The 21,522-nt window shown below is 37.3% G+C and overlaps 1 protein-coding gene across 1 annotated transcript in view; it reads right to left on the bottom strand.

The window, feature by feature from the left end:
* Positions 1-2,722: 2,722 nt before the first annotated feature.
* Positions 2,723-21,522, bottom strand: part of TRAPPC12 (trafficking protein particle complex 12) — a 47,866-nt gene continuing 29,066 nt past the window's right edge. The window contains exons 7-12 of the mRNA XM_027896243.1: positions 20,862-20,934; positions 17,092-17,165; positions 10,613-10,711; positions 5,309-5,409; positions 4,439-4,526; positions 2,723-3,073 (exon numbers count right to left, since the gene is read on the bottom strand). Coding sequence (XP_027752044.1) covers positions 2,831-3,073; positions 4,439-4,526; positions 5,309-5,409; positions 10,613-10,711; positions 17,092-17,165; positions 20,862-20,934 — 678 coding nt within the window. The 3' untranslated portion in view covers positions 2,723-2,830. The remainder of the gene's footprint in view (positions 3,074-4,438; positions 4,527-5,308; positions 5,410-10,612; positions 10,712-17,091; positions 17,166-20,861; positions 20,935-21,522) is intronic.

Genomic DNA, 21,522 nt, shown 5'->3' on the forward strand with positions numbered 1-21,522 from the left:
CCAAGTCTCCTCTAATGGCATTTTTATCCAAGTAAAAGCTTCTACTAATAAGAACACAGCAAACATACTGAAGTGAGACCTATGTCGTAGTACACATGAATTAGAATGTAGAGAAACTTGGAGAACAGGGGATTATATTTTCAGAGTGTTTCTTTTTTAATGGCTATTCGACTCTGACTAGGATAATAAATTTTTATTCTCTGCCGATCAGAACACAGGCTGTCATTTACATGTGCAGTATCAAGCACTACTGAATCAAAAAAGGAAGCATTTTACTCCTTTGATTGTACAGAGGCAAGTGACTTCAGCATGCTGGATGATGACGGATCATGCTACTTTCACTTAGTATTGGAACAGACGAATGAAGCTTCCTGAGTGTAGAAGATAGTACAACAGCTAAATGCACGTGAATCTCTGTTGTATTATTTTACATGTCACTGTAAAAATTTTTAACTGGAATCACAGGATAGTTTGGGTTGGAAAGGACCCTTGAAAATCATCTAGTCGAACCCCCTCCCATGGGCAGACACGTTCCACTAGACCCGACTGCTCAAAGCTCCATCCAGCCTGGTCTTGAACACCTACACGGATGAGGAGTCTACAAAGTCTCTGGGCAACCTGTTCCAGTGCTGCACCAACCTTATCATGAAGAATAATTTCCTTATGTCCAATCTAAACCTACCCTCTTTTAGTTTAAAACTGTTGTCCTATCACTACATGCCCTGGTAGATTGTTCAGGGCTCTCAAAGTCTTTGAGAACAACGGTGGTCACAGACCAGCATTTCTTTTTGTCTCCTAAGAAAACCCCATGCCTAAGAAAAGTGACCTGTGGTGGAGGAAACATACTACTAAAATAACTTAATAATGAATACAGTGAGTAACATACCAGATCAGATTAACAGCTGTAACAAATGAAAACTACAGTGATTTCAACTCACTTGTAACAATGTAAATGGAGAATTTGTCCAATTACTGTTAAATCTTGTCTAAAATCATAGCAGTATTTAAAACAAATGTAAAACCTCATAAATAATAATGCAAATGTAGCTGCTTTTGTTATTTTATTACTCATTGAAGTTATGTAAATGGTATTTAAACCCAGCTGAAGCAGGTGGTACTGAATATTTCATTTAATTTAGTAGTAGTACCTTAGGATGAGTCTACCCAGGTGCTGCACAGCTCAGATTCAGCTGTAGAACCTAGAGGCCAAGCCAGAAACAGAAATACCAACTGACTGAATATTTTTTTCAGCTGATTGGTACATAACTAGCTGATGTTTCAGTGTACAAATATGACCTGTAAAACATAAACATCCTGTAAAAATGGAGGAAATTCTGTCTCTGTATTAGCTGCAAGCTTATGTCTTTTGAGGCGACCAAATCTTATTTCTCTGCACGTCTAGACTGCAGAAGTTTTTAAACAACCTGATTTTTGAGGACAACTCTTTGGCCCCTGTACAGTATCTCCAGATGGACAAGCATAAAAATGAGTTATTGGTTATTAAAAAATACAGGTGGGTGTATTTAAAGAGACTGAGAATTAATTGATGGATGTGGTCTTAAAAAATATAACACACTTACAGAATTGTCCCATGCCAGTGATTTATGACAAGGAGCTACTCCAACTGCTAAACATTAAATCTCAAAACAATAAAACCCCCAAATGAACAGATGTATGTATTGTATTCATGTACAAAGAGTGGGAGTATCTGCACTGAATCGTTACAATAAAGATGAAGGGAGAAATGCAAGCAGAAATGTGAAATGCACTGATACCACAGTGGTACTGTGATTCCTAAAAAATCTGTATTCCAAGGGATGCCAAAATCAGCGTATGCAGATATTGTTGCATCACTGATAAAATGCCTTGTGTCTGCACCCCATTTGCTTCCACTCTGCGTGGCCTAACCTACAGATACATCTGCCTCAGGTTCTGCATCACTTTCCCTGGGGAAACACTTTGTGCACAATGTTTTTGTTTGATAATAGGAAAGGAGAGGAACTGAGTTGAACTGGGTTGAGTTTCTGCTTTAACTGACAGTATTCTGCCCAGCAGAATGCCAAAGTGGAGCAGCTTTCCAGAATCCAAATGTTTTAATCTGAAAGATTTAATTGCAACACAAAACCAAGGAAGTATAGGGAGATCACTTAATACAGTCCCTGCGGGAAACTGACACTGTGCGGGACTGTACGGCTCCCTCACATGCTCTCTGGACATGGTCCTGGACAACCCTACCACTAAGGGCTTGGACAAGATGACCTTCAGCAGTTCCTTCCAACCTCAGCCATGCTGTGGCTGGATGGTGGTTATTGAGCAACCTCCTCTGAGAGCTGTGGACACACAGAGGTGCAATACCCAGGAGTCTGATAGGGACATGAGACACACGCAGTATATGCAAGTGAAGAGAAGTGCATTCAGAGTTTCCTTTCTGTAATACACGTACTGACATTCCGTCAGTAACTCTTAGCTGATGAAATTAGCTCGTGATTTGCTCACCAGCTACTGAAAAATCAAGACAATATAAGGTCAAATTCAGTTTTTCTTACAAAAGAATCTGAATAGCTGACTGTATATATATACACATATATATAGTGCACTGTAGTGAAGAATAACTGAACAGTAATAGACTTGTAGGGATGGAGCTGGCTCTAGGTCACCACAAAGTCTTTACAATGACAGGTCTGTATAGAGCCAATAGATTCTGTACTAATGCCACTAAATATTAATAATTGAATAGATTTTATTTCACATTTACACATCAGCAAGAGTATATACAATTTAAAAAAATTTAATTTTGTTTCTTTGCAGGAAAAAATTAGTTGGAAATGATCTATCCTAATTTGAGACACTGAGTATTAAAGCTATCACCCTCTTTGATAGCGACAGCCTCTAGAAGTGCCTGCTTCTTCTGCATACTGCGAGACGACTCCAGTTCATACATAGTGGTCAAGTTGAAGAGAACGCTCTCGTGTAGGTAGTGTTTAGGGTCCTGCTGAACCATTCTTTCCAACTGCCGAAGGGAATCCTTCAGTTTTCCCAGGTAAAGAAGACAAACAGCAGCATTGTTGTTTGCCTAGAGAAAAATATATTGTAAATAAAGTGTGTGTGTGGATACATATATATATATGTGTATTTACAAGCGATGAAAGAAAAAAGTCTAACATCTGGATTTACAACAGATTTACTATATGCTAAGAATTACTATTTTTTTTTGCGTATATGCAAAACTAAAACACATTATCAATTATACAATGCAATCCTTTTCTTCTTGTTATTCTCAAGATCTACCCTGTGCCAGTTAGGATCTGCTGACTTCTAAGAGCTGAAACTCTAAAAGACAGAGTCTAAATTGAAATATAAATAGTATAGGACATTAGTTAATTTTGAAAGCCAAGTGAAACAAATTTCAGAAACTACATGAGCCTCTGCATGCTGTCATTTCCATAGGGTTTTTTATTAATGACTTCCTGCATCTTCAGAAGTGTTCTTCTCTCTGGCTTACATATAGAAGATCCACATAAGCAAGAGGAAGATACTGTCTTATCACAAAGGTATCTACAACTGACTTCAAGTAAATCCAGCAGATAGGGCCGTCTAAATACATCATAAATGATCAAGTCAGGTTCCATTTTCCTTACCACACAGAACAGGTTTTATGAGTTACCGAACAATTTTAACAGTACAAAGTCATATAACGTACAGCAGCAGAAACTTTCACACTTTCTGAAAGCTGCAGATAAAGAAAGAACATGGCCTTTTAAAAGAAATATTTTTCTTTCCCTTCAGGAAACCTCTTGTGATTTATAATACACACTATTTTACAGCCTGCAAAATGATGCAACTCATGTGCTTCTTAAACTCAGTCCCCTCAGTCTTTAAGTGGCTTTGGATCAGACTATTGGGGGTAAGCTGACTTCTTAGGAATACTGTTACATGACCATGCACTGAAAACTGCCAGGTGTAGAAACCCCAGAGGTAAATAAACAACTCTTCTTTGCTGTCTACTTGTGACGGGAGCCCAAGGCTCTGATATGTAATGTGTTAAAAATATCATGTTTAAAATTAAAACATCCCTTCAATTTTGTGTGAAATCAAGTTAATCTTATACATGTTGAGAGCTGCCATTTCTTTTCCTGACATGCATATCTACACTAAAAACAGTGACTGCAAAAAAAAAAGTGCTTTTGCGAAGATCCCATAAAACAGAGCGTCTCAGAATTTCTATGTGCATGCCTAAGTATTCATGCCCTTCATATGGACTGGTTCTTAATTTCTCATCCTATTTTCCATTTTATCCTTATGTATACTGAAAACACACGCCACATCCAATTTTTCTATAAAGCTCTGAGCATACTCTGGGTACTAATTAAATCCATGCATGAAGTATTACGAGAATAATTTAGATGTTCATTATAAATGTAGCAATTTGGAGATTTACCACAGCATTTGATGAGTCGATCCTTAAAATTTCTGTGAAAAATCGATGAGCTTCTGAGAAATTATTCTGACCAAGGTGGAGAAATGCTCTAGAAAGTAAGTGACATATAAATGAGTTCTCCTCAAAAACCCAAGGTAATAATACATTTAAAAAAGAATGGACACCATTTTTTATTTTTCCTGTTCTAGATGTGAGAGTTTCTGACATTTGTTCTTCACGGTGTGAAGGAGACACTGATTTACAGACAAATGGAATGACAACTTGGATCACTCAGCTATTATATATTCTGCCTACCAAAGCAACAGTCTTCATTGTGTTTTTAGTAATTTAAATGCAGATACTCTCTTCCTGGAATTATTCTCTTCATGAAATTAGCCGTATCTTTTTCAGAGCACTTTTGAATAGCATCTTCTAAATATATTAAGCCCATGTGCTAACCACTGCAAACTGAGTCCCCCATCACGCAGCTCCATTTACTACAATGCATTCAAGCATGCTTTGAAGCTACCAGGTGGTAACTTCCCTGGCAGATCTAATTGTAGGATAAAGGCCCAAAATAGCTTCTCCTCTCCTAGGAGTTACTTATGCAAATGTATATTGGAAAAGCAGAGTGAAAATATCCAATGCCTGGAAGAATGAGAAAAAGCTTTGTAAAATCAACTGAAGGATCACAATTTCAATGGAGGATAATATGACTGTACCAAGTAATACAGATCTCCTGGGTCTGTATGCCATTCAGTCTCACTTATGACAGATGTAGTCACATAAAAGAGAGAGAACAGGATTGTCTCAAGGGTAGTTTAATGATCACGTTGCATACTTTCCAAAACTGTATTTTAAAATGTTTTATTTAGCTATTAAATTATCTACCTGTTCATTAAAACCATAATTTGGCTCTGCAGTCCATCCAATTTGTGAGTCACTTTTTCAACATCTTGAAAATATTTTTCTGCAGTTTTTATGTCTCCAATCTAGACAGAAAAATCATAAGAAAGTTACCAGAATAAAAGAAAAGAGATACATCCTGATTATATCTTTCACAAAGAAAGATGTGAGACACAAAACATACAAACCACATCAAAGTCCATTATCAATCACTTGGCACCAAGACAACTGGGTAACACCTGTTATCAAATAATGAAGAGCCATATTAAGGCCACAGAAAGCATCCCAAAGTCATGTGCACTTGGCCTAAGGCCTCAGCTGGGGGTTGTGGAGCTCTCATGGACAGTAGGGCAGGAAGGCTCCACAATCCTTATTTGGCTCTTTTGTTGTAACCAACTCCACAGTTCATAAAGTAGCTGAAAATGAGACAAGGTCAGAGTCACCAGTAGTGAGACCGGGCGTTACTCCGCAGGAAGTAACAGACACAGGCAGAAGCTGTCAATAAGGCAGGAGAAATGGAATACAGTAGTCTTATAGTTAGCACAAGACCCACACCTGGTTAACCAACAGCCTCTGGGCCACAGCCAGGGGCCACACACCACAGCATGTCACAAAACAACCCCAGTGCAATGGGCCACTGAGGTTATTGGGGAGACAGTCCATCTGCAGATTAAAAAACACCAGTGAGTGCATTGTGCAGGCTGAAGGAATGAAGAGACTTGAAAGCTGACATAAAGAAGTACAGATTTTATGGGAGGAGGGGATGAACAAGGGGATTTCTAGAAAGGTAGGGGTGTTTCACTTAAGAGTATGTCACATACATTGATATTTGAGATGAAAAAAAAATATTTGAAGAAGGCCCCTTTGGAAAATAAATTAGCAGTGTACTTTTCAGGTTGGAGAGATGGAAGAAGACAACAACTTAGTCTTAAGTAAAATAAATCTATCAGGATCTATCAAAAGGAGTAAAAATAAATTAGTTCAAAGCATACAGCCATGAAAACCAAGCAGCCCTCAGGTGAGGAGATTCCAGGAGCCCTCAAGAGATGACCTGTTTGTTCAAGAACAGGACAACACTATGAAAAATGTTTGTGACAAATGTGTTGAAGTCTCCTTAAAGTTCTCATATAGTGAGTATTACACGTCTGAGTCTTAGCGGGAAACTTATCCAGAACTCTTAAATTGCCTTAGGATTAGAAAACACACTCTACTTTACAGCAGTTTTTACCTCAACTTTTTGTCCTGTTCATAGTGGTCAGGAAGAACTATGCAAGTCCTCTTTTTTAACATAGTTGAAAATTTTTACTTTTTCCTACTAGAATAAGAATTCATTTTCAAGCAAATCAGGGTTCACCCCTTTCTCATAGATAATGCTTTCTGGTTTCTCTGATCATTCTTGATCTCTGAACTCTCTCCTGTTACTTCACATCCTCCCCAGGCGTCCACCCAAAAGGTCACAACACTCCAACTCTCTCTCCAGCAGCGAGAATGGAAGAATCATATTATATTTCACATGTGAATATGGAGTTTGCTTTTACATTAGGTATTTTGAAGACGTATTTTTTTACCCATGTGTATTTTCTTACCCTTAACCTAGTTCCTTTCTACAGAACAGTGCCTTATTGTTGCTTCCCATTCTGTATATTACTCCCAGCCTTTGGAAGCATTTTGCCTTTTGCTGTTTGAATCAGAGCCAATTTAACATTTCAGTTTCTCAACTTGTCAAGATTATTTTGCATTCTGATCATGCCCTTCTTAGTGTCTGTATCACTCCCAGCTTGGCATCATCTGTACTTTTTACAAATGTGCTTCTCATTTCATCATACAAGTACCTAACCAAAAAAAACAAATACTACAAAGCCTACAGAGATCCTTGCGGAAAAGATCATCTAGGAAGTCCTTCTAGTCATCAGTGAATGACTTTACAAGTACACTTTTCAGAGACAGCAAATATCCACCTGAAGGCTTCATCTAGATTTCTTCACAATTTGATTATGGGAACATCATAGTGGCAAGTATCCAAAGCCCTACTAACACCACTAATATTAAACAGATACTGCTTTTACCTCTAACCACAACATATGTCAACATAAAGAAATTATTCTTCTTTACATTTAAGAGATGATCCAATTGAACACTGCAGTTAAAGAGCCAACTGTCCACCTACCAAGCATTTCTGGAATACCCATTAACAGTCTTATCTCATGAAACAGATGCATTTCTCCCAGGTGTAATGCAATTGGACTCAAACAAAAAAAAACACTCATTCTAAAATCTTATCCATTCAGTTATAACGTCAAAGGATACAATTTCCCTCTATAAATAACATTAAAGATGTAAATCACCAAGAAAATAATTACATTTAACTGGAGGGTAATGCTGGCACAAGTGTAAATGAATCTGTCCTTGAGTATTTTTAGCCTGGAAATTAGAAGGAATTCCTTAGCCATGAGAATAATCAATTTCTAAAGCAAGCTACCAGTTTGCTCCACTGGGAGCTTGATGAGTCCAAATCTAATATGCTTTGAGACTAATCACACATTATTTGTGTTCACGAAGAGTTCTCATTTCTTAGCAGCATCTTGTATCTTCTCAGAAAACATGCCCAACTCTTCTCATTATTCCAGCAGAGGGGAAACAATTTCCTTTTTTTTTTGGGTGGGAAAGGAAGACCAGTTAAAGAAATAATTAGTTTTCATTAGTCATTAAAATGTTAAAGTTTAAAGTGGTCTATCTTCATCACTTAATTTTATTTAACTTTGTTCAGAAAGTGTGATTTCAGTATCTAATCATAATTAACACATCAAATAAAAATGAAAATTCTATTGTTAACCTCAAATAATCATAATCTCTAATAAGGATCCTCCAATATATTATGTGTTTAAGTTTGCTGTTTGTCTGGAAAGTGAGATTATTTTTCTTACATACTCCTAGGATTTATTTATTGCTTTTGACTCTGTTTTGCAGCAATTTGTTAAAAGGGTAAGGTCAGGCAGCCTTTCTATTTTTTAAATTATTTAATGTAGTTATTTAAATGGCAAACTTGGATAGGTTGGTCAATGAGCAGAGTCTATTAGCAAGACACAATGTAATCTTAGAGACTAAAATGCGTTTCCTCATTTCATGTGAATTTCTGTTTTACCAGGCAGGTGATTGCTGACAGAATTACAGTACTTCTGAAAATTTCTCTGTGACAGCCTCTGTCTTTTCCTGCATTCTCCACTTCTCTGATCCTCATTTTCCACTTAAGGTAACAGCTAAAGGCTACACATCAGATTTAGAACTCTTTATGCTCCACTTACGTGTAAAGATAAAGAAGATATGATGCCATAAACTAGTAATCTCAATTTAATTAAGAAAAAATAAATCACACATAAAATTTTACATGTTGAGAAAGATTATAATTTTTTTCTGTTCAACTCCCGAATTACACTTCATTCTACATTACTGTTTTGTTTCATATCTGTGATGTCTATTGTCAAACAGTATCTGAGGCTGATAAACAACTGGAATCTGGCTCCCTTATGCCTCTCTTGGAAAAAGTTCAGTTAACAGCACAGTCTGTGGTTATTTAGGAATCACTACCTGTTTTTGAAAAGCTGTAACATTTGAATACAAAAAAATTGCTTTCCCATTTTACTTGCAAGACATTTTATTTGTTTTCCAGAGATTGCCTTGTCAACTGTGCACACACACCACAGAGTGATCTTACCAAAATGATGGTGCCCAGGCCTGCAACACATTTGTCTTTCTTTAATTTGAACTTCTTGGCTTTGTTTACCTGCACACTGCCTATTTCTCTTAATATATCAAAATCTTGCATCTGTTGCAATAGTACCGCCCAGACAGAGCTGAAGATTGTGCCACAGAAAAAGACAACAAGAGGAACAATAAAACCTTAACTCCTCAAGGTGCTAGAAGAAAGGAAAACATTTGCATTCAGAAGGAATTCTTTTTAACTTCTATCTAGATCACATGAAAACATCCAGGACTCCTTGTACCCCCTTTTACTATGTGCAGTTCTGACAGTAGAACCACTGAGCCCTAAAGGCCTGCTGTCACAGCTAGAACCATGGAGGTCAATGCCTTTAAATGACTCTGTGAGTCATGAGACACTTTCCCCCTGAGAGTGACAATTTTTCTATAGCAAATGGAGCTACAAACAGACTGGAGAGTGTGACACTAGGGCATACACTCTCCTCAGCAAGGCAGTACCAGTAATGTACCTAGTCATTTTCCCAGTGAGACCAGAACTATTAATAACTTCCATTTCCAATAGTATTATGCATATTTACAGTACTGTTCATTAATATGCATAATTACAACGTTGCCTATTTAGATAATAATTAATGCATGCAGCCAATATTATAAAATTGTTCTATAGTGATGGAGATCCACTTTAAACTAGAGACTTTTAAAGACAGACACGCCTACCACACTGTGCAAGCATGTTCCTGCTGAGAACTGAAAATCCCTAATTGAATTTGAATGACATTCTATGATTTCAAGCAAATAATATTAACAATTATCTATCAAGAGGAAATTACTCCATTTCAATATAATTTTAGAACATGAATGTCACAAATAAGATCACGGGTAAATACTTGACAACTCAAAATTAGATTTATCACTAATAATAAAAAAGTTTGAAATATCAGTATCAGAAATATGGAAGAACTGCAAAGAACTTGCAAGATACTAAGAGTTAAAACAATCAGATAGCTATTTATATGCATCATTTTATGAAAAACAAAAAGACATCTATTTTTACTTATAATCATTAAGTATGGTTACATGGACATTTATTATACTTGTACTGTCCTTTTTTTTTTTAATGTGCCCTCTCTTGTATTCTCAGGGTTATAATCTGGACAAAAGAAGGACAATCAGATTTTTTTCTAGGTGAAGATGGCAGTTACACAGTGTGACTGAGAGCTGCATGCAGTCTGAGGCAGTGAGACATGAGACTTTTAGTGAAATTCTGGCTCACTGACATCAGTGGAGCTTTACCACTAGTTTTAGAGAAAGCAGAATGTTACTTTTTGATTAATTACCAGCATGATTTTCTACAGCATGTTCTTTGTTTGCTAATACACTTTTAATACTAGAGGTGCTTCGTATTTCCTAGTTTTATCTAATATCACATGGTAGAAGGGTTTTGTTTTGACCACTGTTTCTACAATTTGACATGTGCCCTATAAAAACAGCTATAGTTTTAAATGCCACAATTATTATCTACATAGCTATCAACAGCAATATTATGTAGCAAATTTAGAATAAAATGCATACCTGAAGGAAAATCCTTCCAATTCCACTCAGCAATTGAGGCTCTTGCTGTGGGTAATATTTGATGACGGTGTGGTAAGCATCTACAGCAAGCACATAGTCCTAAGGGTAAAAAGCATACAATCAGGTATTTAAGATCAGCATTCTTCACCCTTTATGTGGACTTCTTTTTAAAGAAATACTCACACAGAATTAAAGTAACTGCAACTTGTCAGTGGGACAAAATTTTTATCAATCACCGTAGGCACTATTAGCTGACTATATTGGTCTTTTCTCAGTTATACAGGAACTGCATACACAGGGGATCTTTTTTTCCCGTTTTTTTAACTGGATCGTATTCTTTTTGTAGCTGAATGCCAAAACCCGAAACATTTACTTTTCAGCTTAGATTATGATTTAGGATGAAAGTCAAGCACCCTCTCTGTGACTGGGGTTATACATACTTGAGAAATGTCTCATGTTTCAAATATATGTATTTGATTTACATGGCTGAACAAACTATATTCTGAAGCTTTAGGAACTGCCTGTGCACAGACTTGTGAACAACATCGCATGACAGAAACTGCAGTTCTGCACATTTTCAGATTACAAACTAGTACTATTGCCAAGGGAAACTAGACATTTTCTGTCTCTCCACCTAAAGTGTTGATTTTTTTCTACCATACTGCATAAAAAGAGGTAATCTAAATAGAAAACTGATTTGGGCTAAAACTAAGTGAGGGGTGGGCTGGGTCTGATTTCCAGAAAGCTTTGCAAGTGATACCACTCCCCATCTGCATGAAGGCTGTGCTCGCAAAGGGCAGCTCTGAGATCTGCCTACTCAAGATGCAGTGCCACCGTACCCTCCAGCTAACGACCAGTGACAAAATAATAAACAAAACCATGGTCCCATTTCTCATAGGAAAGAAATGGCCTTGTGACTGGTTCCTGCAGTCCAGCTTTTCACGGTTAAACTACAGTAATTCAGTGACCTGGGCAGTACCTGACTTTCAGAGCCTTGGCTACACGGAGTTTGGCAGGCACACGTGAGAAACACTGCATGTGCTCTGTGCTGACTGAGGACACGCTGTGGGTACACTCACAGCGCTGTGCCAGCCTAAGCTACAGCTCCTTGGAGAGACCATGAGCAGAGGCGGAAAGTGCCTGCCTTCACTTATCAAGGCCAGGCTATGCAAAGGCAGAAGACTCTCCATGCTGTAATAATTTGGTGCTTCCTGAGAGTCCTGCCCTTCAACTTAATACATGAATTTGTGGTGGATGTTAGGAAGTAAAAGACAACAAAGAACAATCTTTCAAAACTACATGGACATCTTGGAATACTCTCTACCCTATCACTTTTCTTGCTCAAATTACAGTCCTCATTTAACTTTTCCCTAATGTGATCACAGCTACTAGCAAAGGTGGTTTTTCTTATCTCCTGCTTAGTCTGAGGAGGCAATGTTCCCCAGGTGTAATGAATTTCTTTTCCTAAGGATGCTTTAGGGATTTCTGAAGTACTTAAAAGTACTAAGTCCTGTATCCAGCTCTGGAGCCCTCAGCATAGGAAAAATATGAACCTGTTAGAGCAGGTCCAGAGGAGGGGCTACAAAAATGATCAGAGAGCTGGAACACCTCTCAATAAGGAAAGGCTGAGAGAGTTGGGGTTGTTAAGGCCCAAGAAGAGAAGGCTCTGGGGAGACCTCCTTGCAGCCTTTCAGTACTTGAAATAGGATTATAAAAAAGATGGGGACAAACTTTTTATCGGGGCCTGTTGTGACAGGAGAAGGGGTAATGGTTTTATATTAAAAAAGGGTCCATTTAGACTAGATATAAGGAAGAAATTTTTCACAGTGAGGGTAATGAAACACTGGAACAGATTGCCTAGAGAGGTAGTGGATGCCCCATCCCTGGAAACATTCCAGGTCAGATTGGCTGGGGCTCTGAGTAACCCAATCCAGTTCAAGATGTGCCAGTGCATGGCAGGGGGGAGGTTTGATTAGATGACCTTCAGAGGTCTGTTTCAACCCAAACCATTCTCTTTGGAACGTTATGTCTCTTATAAACAGAAATCAAGACAAGTCTTTGGAGTGCGATCTGTATATGAGAGAAATTATATGTCCTAGAATTGCAGAAGCTGATTTAAATAGCCCAGGAAGCACTCTGCAGGACCTTGCAAACAACTTGTATATTGTGGGTATAATCATTAATTCTGAACAATTAATTACTAGCATTTAGAGTTTATTCCAAATCTAATGTGCCATGACATATTCACACTTATTACTGGTAATGGATACAGAATTATACTATTCTGTGTGAGTTACAGAGGCATCTTATCTGGCAGTTCCTTCTGATGGGGCATATTGTAAAATAGGTGATATTTAATCTCACTTACTAAAGACTGTTGTCATTCACAGTTCTGCTAATGTACTTAATACAACAGAAATTGTCTGATAGAATGATAAATACACAGTGCCTCAGAGGAGTGATGTCTTGATTAATACAAGGCATAGTTGTAAGGAGTAAAACACATTAAGCATTGCCAGTAAAAATCCCAAAGACTATAGCTAGGGCTGATGTATTATCATGGTATTTAATTTCTAAAGATTAAGAGCCTTCAGATTTTTCACACCTTCATGAAAAAAAAAAATCCCAAAAGAGGGACTGAAGTTACGCAATTCAGGACATAAATGAGAGTTGGCCTATTGTTTTATAGCACAATATCTCTTTTATTATGAAAATTTGGGGCTAACATTACCTATACTAATCTAAAGTAGTTTTAGTAACTCACTGGACCTACTTGCACAAATATTTCAGCTGAGGTTATGTTTTTCCATTAATGCACTGCAGTTTAACTGTACTTCCCTTCGTGGTCACTGCATTATACACTTCCATGTTTCCCTCATCACCATCTTAACTAATTAAAATATTAATTACGAAATATTTAGAAATAAATGTCCATGATGTGTAGAATTCTGAGAGTAGGTTCAATAAACCCTAGACTAAAAATCAGCTTTAGTTATAGAAAGCGTATAGTTCATAAATACTTTATTTAGGTGAAAGAGGACAAGGATACCTTACCCTTCCTCTCTGTCTACTGTATGCTTGTGGAAAGGTTATGAAAGCAGAGATTCACAGTGCTGTGAATCCAAAGAGCTGTACTGCAGCACAGTTAGGCAAAAGACATGATGATTCATGCAGTCTTTCTCCTTTAAATCATAGAGGAACCAAAGTCCTTCGGCATCAGTTCCTTGCGTCACTAGCACAAGCTGTTACTTCTTGGTACAGTTTTAATTGTATTAAACCTAAATTAAAATCAATTCTAATGCTTTTGTTTTACGAAGGGCAAGTTCTACAAAAGCTAAGACAACACTGAAAAAACCTAAAAAGCCCAAAATGTGCCTTTAATTAGAGTGCATTTATAACATATATGGAAAATACTTCAGTGTTTATTCCTTAGAGAGATAAAAGTCTGGTAAAATAATGTCAAAAGCGATTTTAGCTCAGATGAAAAGAACTTTAAAAGTTTTCAAGACACTTCCACGGTGATTTAGTAAAGTGACAGACATTTTGCAATTAGAGTTGAAATGAAGCAATGCACATCATCAGTTGCATTTTAAATGAATATTCCCTCATGCTGCTACATTCAGGATACGGTTTCATAGTAACTTAAACCCACAGTTCTTACAAATGGAAGCCTACAGTGACAGGTTACATGGTCTCCCCTTCTCTTCCTGCTGTATTTCCACATCCTTTTCCTTAAGCTGCCCTTTGTTCACAGGAAATGGGAAAGCCGTTTGATATCAGTTGATATGATTGAGATCCATGATTTCTTCCTCATTTGGTTAAGTCCAATAGTGGTGCATGGAAGGAAGCTGGAATCCATTTAAGAAAGCTTGCACAGAAAGGGCGATGATTGAGAAAAAAAGGTATATTAAGACTGCCTTAAATTGCTACTGAACTATCACTGGTCTCACAGATAAAGGGACACAGCAGGCTAATTCAGTACCTTGGACAGATAGTCCCAGGATTAAAGGAGATGTGACTGATTCCCTGTTCCACTGCAGGTTTCCTGCACAAGTCTGGGTGAATCACCTCCTTGCACTTCACTCATTACGTTCAAAATAATATACCATCTCAATAATTTAATGAGATGCTTAACTATGAAACCAAGGATGCCATGTTTAAAAGGGCAAAAATCATGGTGCTATATAAACAGAACTCCTTGATTCAGGTAAGTAATGCAGAACAGACATGACATGAAATAAACCTAATTGGAGTTGAGAATAATTAAAGTAGATTTAAATAGTTATAAGGCCAATATCTAATAGAAATTTTTTTTTTTTTTTAATTTTCAAGCATCAATCCTGACAAGATTAACTACTACTACAGGTTTTTTGGCCAAAGAGGTAACTTAAAGTAAGATAGCAAGTTTTTATTTTCTTTATACCGATGTTACATAGTTTTACTTTAATAAATTATTACTATTAAATCTACTACTAGCACAAGGTATTCCATCACGCACAGTACCTGGGGATCACACACAACCCTGTTGCAATATTGAGAGTGGTCACTAGATGGCAATAGATGGCGCTGACTTGGAGAATTAACTTGTTTTTTTTCTTAAACTATATACAGTTGAAATACTTGAATACAAACAAATGCAGTTTTTAAAGTATATTACAGAACGGAAAAAAAAGGTGGAACTCTGTTCAATTAATATAATTGTTCATGGGAGAACTTAGAAAAGTGTGTTTAAAAATTATTTGAAGAAAAAGTTTCTTGCTGATAACTATGGAAGGTGGAGAAGATGATTATAGCACTGCTGCATGTTATAATAATCTAGGGATATTTCTGAAAATTTAAAGACTCACAACTACTCTATAGCCAATCCACTGAAATGCAACATGCAGTTGCATGTAATCTAGTAGTTACCATCTATAAGTTACTAGTAATCTAAAAGTAATCAAAATTACTAGTAATCAAAAGTAATACCAGAAATTAATAGCTGTGAGATATGCCCTAAATACAGCTAGTCTTAAGAAATATCTGAGCTGTAGTATTTCTGAAGGATTATTTTCAAAAAGATGGAAATCGGTATTCAGAAATAGATTTCTATTACTCAAAGAAAATAGCACTAACAAGACCAAACCAGAGGAAGGTGAGAACTGTGCATGCATGTGGATTTGTGTGTACATGAGAAGAAAAACACTGAAAGAGTTAAAAGCAATTCACAGCGAAAAGTAAAGTGAACTTCTTAAAAATACATATACCAGCATTTTCTTATTTATATATTCTACTTTGTTTGGGATGGCAAGGCATGCTTTTCTTCACTTATTTTTTGAAAAAGGAATTTCTTTAAAAAATGAACCTGTGTCATGTACCTATCTCAAAACACAAATGTTTGCTAATTCTTAAAAATACCTCGTGGTTTAATGGACAATTATTTCTATTCAAGACAGAAATATTTTAACTACAATATAATTATGAAAACAAATGTATGTTTTCCCTAATTCTCATAACAAGGATATTCTATTTCATGTAAAGCTGGATAAATGGCTCTTATATTTAAAAAAAAAAGAAAAGCACACTTTTTGAGCTATTATAATATTAAGAATGGAGCCCTGTTTGGGAAGTAGCTTAGTAAACATCAAAGGATTACATCTTGGCACAATCTTGGGCAGTTGAAGAGCAGGGAGCCAGGAGTGCAAGTCTTGGCCTGTGAAGGTTATACTGCTGATGGCCTGGCTCTGAGGGTGTAGCTGCTAACTGATTTGTGAAGTACAGTTAAGCTCAGGATAACAGCAGTTTGCTGCAAGAATGGCCATATCCCTGCTTCCCTGACCACGAGGGGATTGGCAGAAGTTGTTTTATTTCTACTTCCTGAATACAAGGAGAAGCTAAGAGCCTTGCACCAAATGGAGTGGAACTGGTTAAAAAAGCAACAAGGAATCAAGGAAAAAAAACCCAACAGTGGAGGCTAGTCACTTTTGCTTTTATTCCTTTCTATTCCACCTCTACCCACTGGTGAGGATTTAAATTTGAAAGAAGATATATTACAACTGAGATTGGTTGACAGGGGAGGATGTATTTAGATGTTCTGGATCTTCATCAGCTACAAAGGCTACAGTGTTATTAATCCTCAAAAACAGAGCCACATTCCTAGTGCAGTTTGAAAAAGATAGAGCACATAATTGCTTTTAATTAGAGCATTTAGTTAAGTGTTTGAAAAATTCAATTTAAAAATGCAAATTCTGTATTGTTATTGCATGTTCTCTAGGATGATTTGGGGAGAAATAAGTACAGATACGTTCCCAAAGAACATTACTGCAAATAGCTATCTATTAAATAAGACATTATTAAGTCTAATTAATACTTCACTCAGCAAAACCTTCATGTACTGTCAGGTAGTCTTCCCTTATCTCTGCACCAGTAATTCACTTGCACTTTCTGTGACATCCTCTTCTGGAATATACGGTACCTCTGCAGTTCTGCCACCCACGTACCTTCATCATTAGCAGACAGTTTGCCATGGAGTACATCACCCGGCCCAGACGTGACCTCCACAGCTGAACAGAGGCTGCAAAATAAGAGCAGCTTGTGAATCTGCACAAATAAATTAGAGGTTCTTTCTTGCCATCAATTACTGGTCCTATGAATTATGATTTTGAAAGGTCCCCCTCGTTAACACCACTGCATTTTAGCCTAGAATTTTTAATTCCCAGCCATGCTGCAGCATCAGAGAATTCTGCATCTCTCTGAGGGAATTGCTCAAGCAGCTCTGGGTAACAAACACAATGCAACAATGCAGAGCACTAGACAGCCACTCAGCTCTCAGCTCAGGCCAAATATTAAACACCAAAATAAGCCACGCATTTTCCAACATCAGAACAAAAGGTGCATAAAAGGATCCAAGTGATAATGAGCATCAGTTAAAAACCACCTAATCTACAGCATTAAATGTGATAAATTCAAAAATTAAACACAGCTAGAATGTAATTTCAGAGTCAAAACATGCAGAGTGAGAAATGTCTGAGTTGGGGACTGTTTGTGCTTGCCTCTGGCTTAGAGATATGCTGGAAAAAATCTGCCAAGTCTGTCTGCTTTCCCCATGCTCCTGGGGTTTGCAGGCATTAAAAGCTGCAGCAGCAGATTTCTCCCTCTCACTCTGCAGACAGACTCCTGATGTTGTAAGAGAATGGTTCACACAGATCCTTATTTTCTCTTGTGTTACAGTACCCTAAATCGATACTAGAAATATTCCTCTAATCCTCAAAAATAAACTCCAGGACTATTAATTTAGAACATTTGAAAAAGAAATGTGTCTCAGTCAATCAGCTGTCAAGGTCACTGTAATGATTTGAAAGTGGGTGGGGGGAAGGGAGAAGAGGCTATTTCAACGAAATTGTGAGAACTGAGACCACTCATTTGTATCATTAATGTAGTCTCTGATGAAAGCATGGCAGGTTACACAGATAATTCTTTCAGCACAAAAAAATGTCATTACAAATAAGAAGAGCTTGGTGAAATGTCTACTCCTCTTCCTAAAAAAGAAAGCTCCCTCAATCCTCTCCAACAATAAAACAAAAAAACCCAACACATGAATATTCTCAAATTATCTTTGTCAAAAGAGGGGTATCATGGGGCTCAACACTGAATCCAGTATTTTATCCACTGAAACTTAAAATCATTCGTTACTTCTAGCTTTTTGTTTTAGAAATTCCCCCTTGACCACATATTGCTAGTGCTACTAATGGTGAGGATGCTGTACACCATGAGCAAATACCTTACGACACATTTCCTTTTTTCTTTTTTTGTAGGTGTGCGTAAAACCTGGACATAATAAAGTGAAACAATAAAGGGGAGTTATTAAGTAAATACCTCCTTTTTTGCATGTTCTCATAGTCTGGTAATCACATTCAGCTTTTTAGGACTTAGGTGACAAGTTAGATGTTGATTCCTACACTGGAGACATCTAGATTTCCTGTTAACAATCAGATAGCACCAGCTACACTTGTCAAAAAAGGACTGCAAAGCAGGTAGGCCAGATATCTTCAGTCTGTGATATCAACTGAACAGAACCTTGTCTGGAAATCTCGTAGCCCTGTGTGATGAGGATTCTTATACTGGTAGAAGGGGTTAAAGAAAACCTGCAAAGCAGTAAACAAAACTAAAAACCAAACAGCAGATCATTGTATGTTACTGAGATGCCTGAAACCCCCTCTGCAGGTCCACGCAGTCATGTTTCCACTCTAAGCACTTTCTTTTCCTTGTTATTCATCAAGGACTCTGTACTCCACACTGCCATTCATTTCAATAGGTGTCCTGTGCCCTGTGAAGTTGCAAAATTGGCATCTCATAGAACATGTTACCAGGCAAGTGCTGCAACGCTAAATCTCTCTGCCTGCTGAAAAGCTGGCAAATCAGGTGCTCTCTTCCAGACTAGAGGAGATGTACATGGGAATTTGATTGGTGTTCCACCTTCTTACACCCGCAGCATGGAAATTACAGGCTAAGCATAATCCCCATAATGAATTAGGGCTGTCTTCACATAAAGTTAATAAGGTTTGCTTCAGTTAGTCTCAGATGAAAGAAAGCAAACCCATTATCAGCCTCCTGGAGCTGGGAATGCAGCAAGGAAGCAGAGAGGGAGCAGACCTGGCTGACCTCTACAGACAGTAGCAGTCAACAGTCTCTGCAAAAGTCCCGTGGGCTTTTTGGCAGTCTTAAACCTACAGGCAGTTGCACAGCAGACATGCAAAAATCTCTCCAAATTTTCTGCAGCCATGTCCCTTGGTAACTACTAGCTGCTGCTTTTATAACTATGCCTCCTCCTGAGGCCATCTGAGCTCTGAAGCAGCAGCAGAGAGGAAAAGCAAGGAGTCAGACACTCATGAGTGAGGCAGACTGCAGGACACAGGATTATGACACATCAAGTAAAAAGTCCTTGTATCTTAATGGGGGACCAACATTCTGGTTTTAAAGTGGTAAAAAGGAAACGATGTGGGGATAAGAACAAAAATCTCGTAGAAAGGGTTAACAGGGAAAAGTAAGTAGAATACAGGCAAAAAGAATTGTAGATACAAGACAGAAGAACACAAACTCCTGAAGCGCTATGGATAGATCTTCAATGTCAGATTCTTTCCCTTTTTCCTAACCCTTTTGAGAAGAGTAGTGAATGTATTCAACTGTATCTGCAAATATCTTTGTAATATATGCTACTTACATGTTAATATTCTTTGGACATACAGAAGGTGTATTAAGTCAAGTACAGTAAAACATTCAAGATGCTTTTATATCTAGTCAAAATGAAGACCAGGAAGAAGTCTGCACCATATAGACACTGTTTTACAGAGTTTTTTATAATAACTTTTTTACTCTGGTACTAACTCTACTTGGTTTCTTCCCATCTAAGAGCCAGACTTTTACTTCCCACAGGCTCTAGGTGAATGCTATTCCTTAGACTGTTAGCTGAAGCTAAAAGGTTTTTTTTTTTTCTGGTGTGATGTTTTAAACTTGCTAGGCACTATGAGGGGTCCATAAAATCCATAGCAATGCCTGAAATGTCACCTCTTGTCCAACTGTCAAGTATAGTCAAATGACTTCATCTGTTTGAAAAAAAATGCTTGGATAACTGATTTGTCCTGATCACCCTTTTTTATGCAGTAATGTACCCTATACTATTGAAGCTACACAATAGAAGCTAAAATAGAAGGAATAAGAGAAAATATAATTGGATACAAAATCATGAAAATGATGATGCAGCTCAACATAATGTACATATTTTTTCTTGTGCCTTAGGTATTGGAGGAGTCTAAGCATGATGCAGCTACAGTGAGACTGAGCCATCTATGCAGTGGCACCCTAGGCCAGCGTAGCCATTGTATGATGGCAGTTCTATCTGAAAAAATTGAGTGGATGTCAGACATGAGGATTGAGAGGACTAGGTCAGCCAAGGCTTAAGATGAGACATCCATCTAGCTGCAACAGCAATATACTTATATATTCATCACTAAAGGGTAGCCGACATGTTCTTTGTTTCTTCTAAGTAGGAAAAAGAATTGATTTAGTGCATCAGTTCGATCAAGGGCAAAACTGTGAAATTAATTCCAGCAAATAAAAGTACAAGGTGTATCATTTTGGGGGCTGAGTAGACTATGAGATTACAAAAATACTGTTTTAACCACTCTGGGGTAGTCTCGTGAAAACTTCTGGCATACTTAGGCAAGCAATAAAAGCAGGCTGCCTGTGAAAAAAATGTTTAAAGAATACCTACCTTGTCTGTTCTCCTGTGTAATGTTAGTCATACTTCCATCTTCAGCTAAGCCTTGTTCCAAATTTTCTAATATCTGTAGTAAATTTTTTAAAGTAACCAAGATGAGTTTAAACAGCACTATATATTTAATGCAAATTATCTACAATTGACAGACTACATGTAAACCAATTCATGCAGGAATGTTGTACCTAGGTACTGTTCAAGATTACTGGTTATTACCATAGCAAGATCAAGTGCACAAAGTAAGAAAGCCATTGTACAGTAGAAGGATGTTAGAGTTCAGGTTTATGATACTTAAAGAACATTAAATGTCAGCACACTCTAGGGATATTCACATTTTGTTAAGTAAAATATGAAATATGCTTCACCAGAGAATGGATGTTAATGACCATAACATAAGTCAAACTGATTTTTTCATAGAAAGTCACCGCCTCCTGACTCCCCCAGCCTAAGTACAGGCTCTAGTTCCATATTTTTCTCTGTATTGAAGTATTCCTCTTAGTTCTTACTGCAATTTCCTTCTCAAACTTTGGGGTTTATTGCTTCTTTTTAATTTTTCATAGATTTCAAATCATATAAATTGTTGAGTGAATGAAACATTTGTTGTTCCACTGGAAAAACGAAAACATATATTTAATGAAGCTTGTGTCTTAAGCACTTT

The sequence above is a fragment of the Empidonax traillii genome, unplaced genomic scaffold, assembly GCF_003031625.1.
Source record: "Empidonax traillii isolate 1590-97213 ecotype Southwest subspecies unplaced genomic scaffold, ASM303162v1 scaffold488:size1064334, whole genome shotgun sequence".
NCBI lineage: Eukaryota > Metazoa > Chordata > Aves > Passeriformes > Tyrannidae > Empidonax > Empidonax traillii.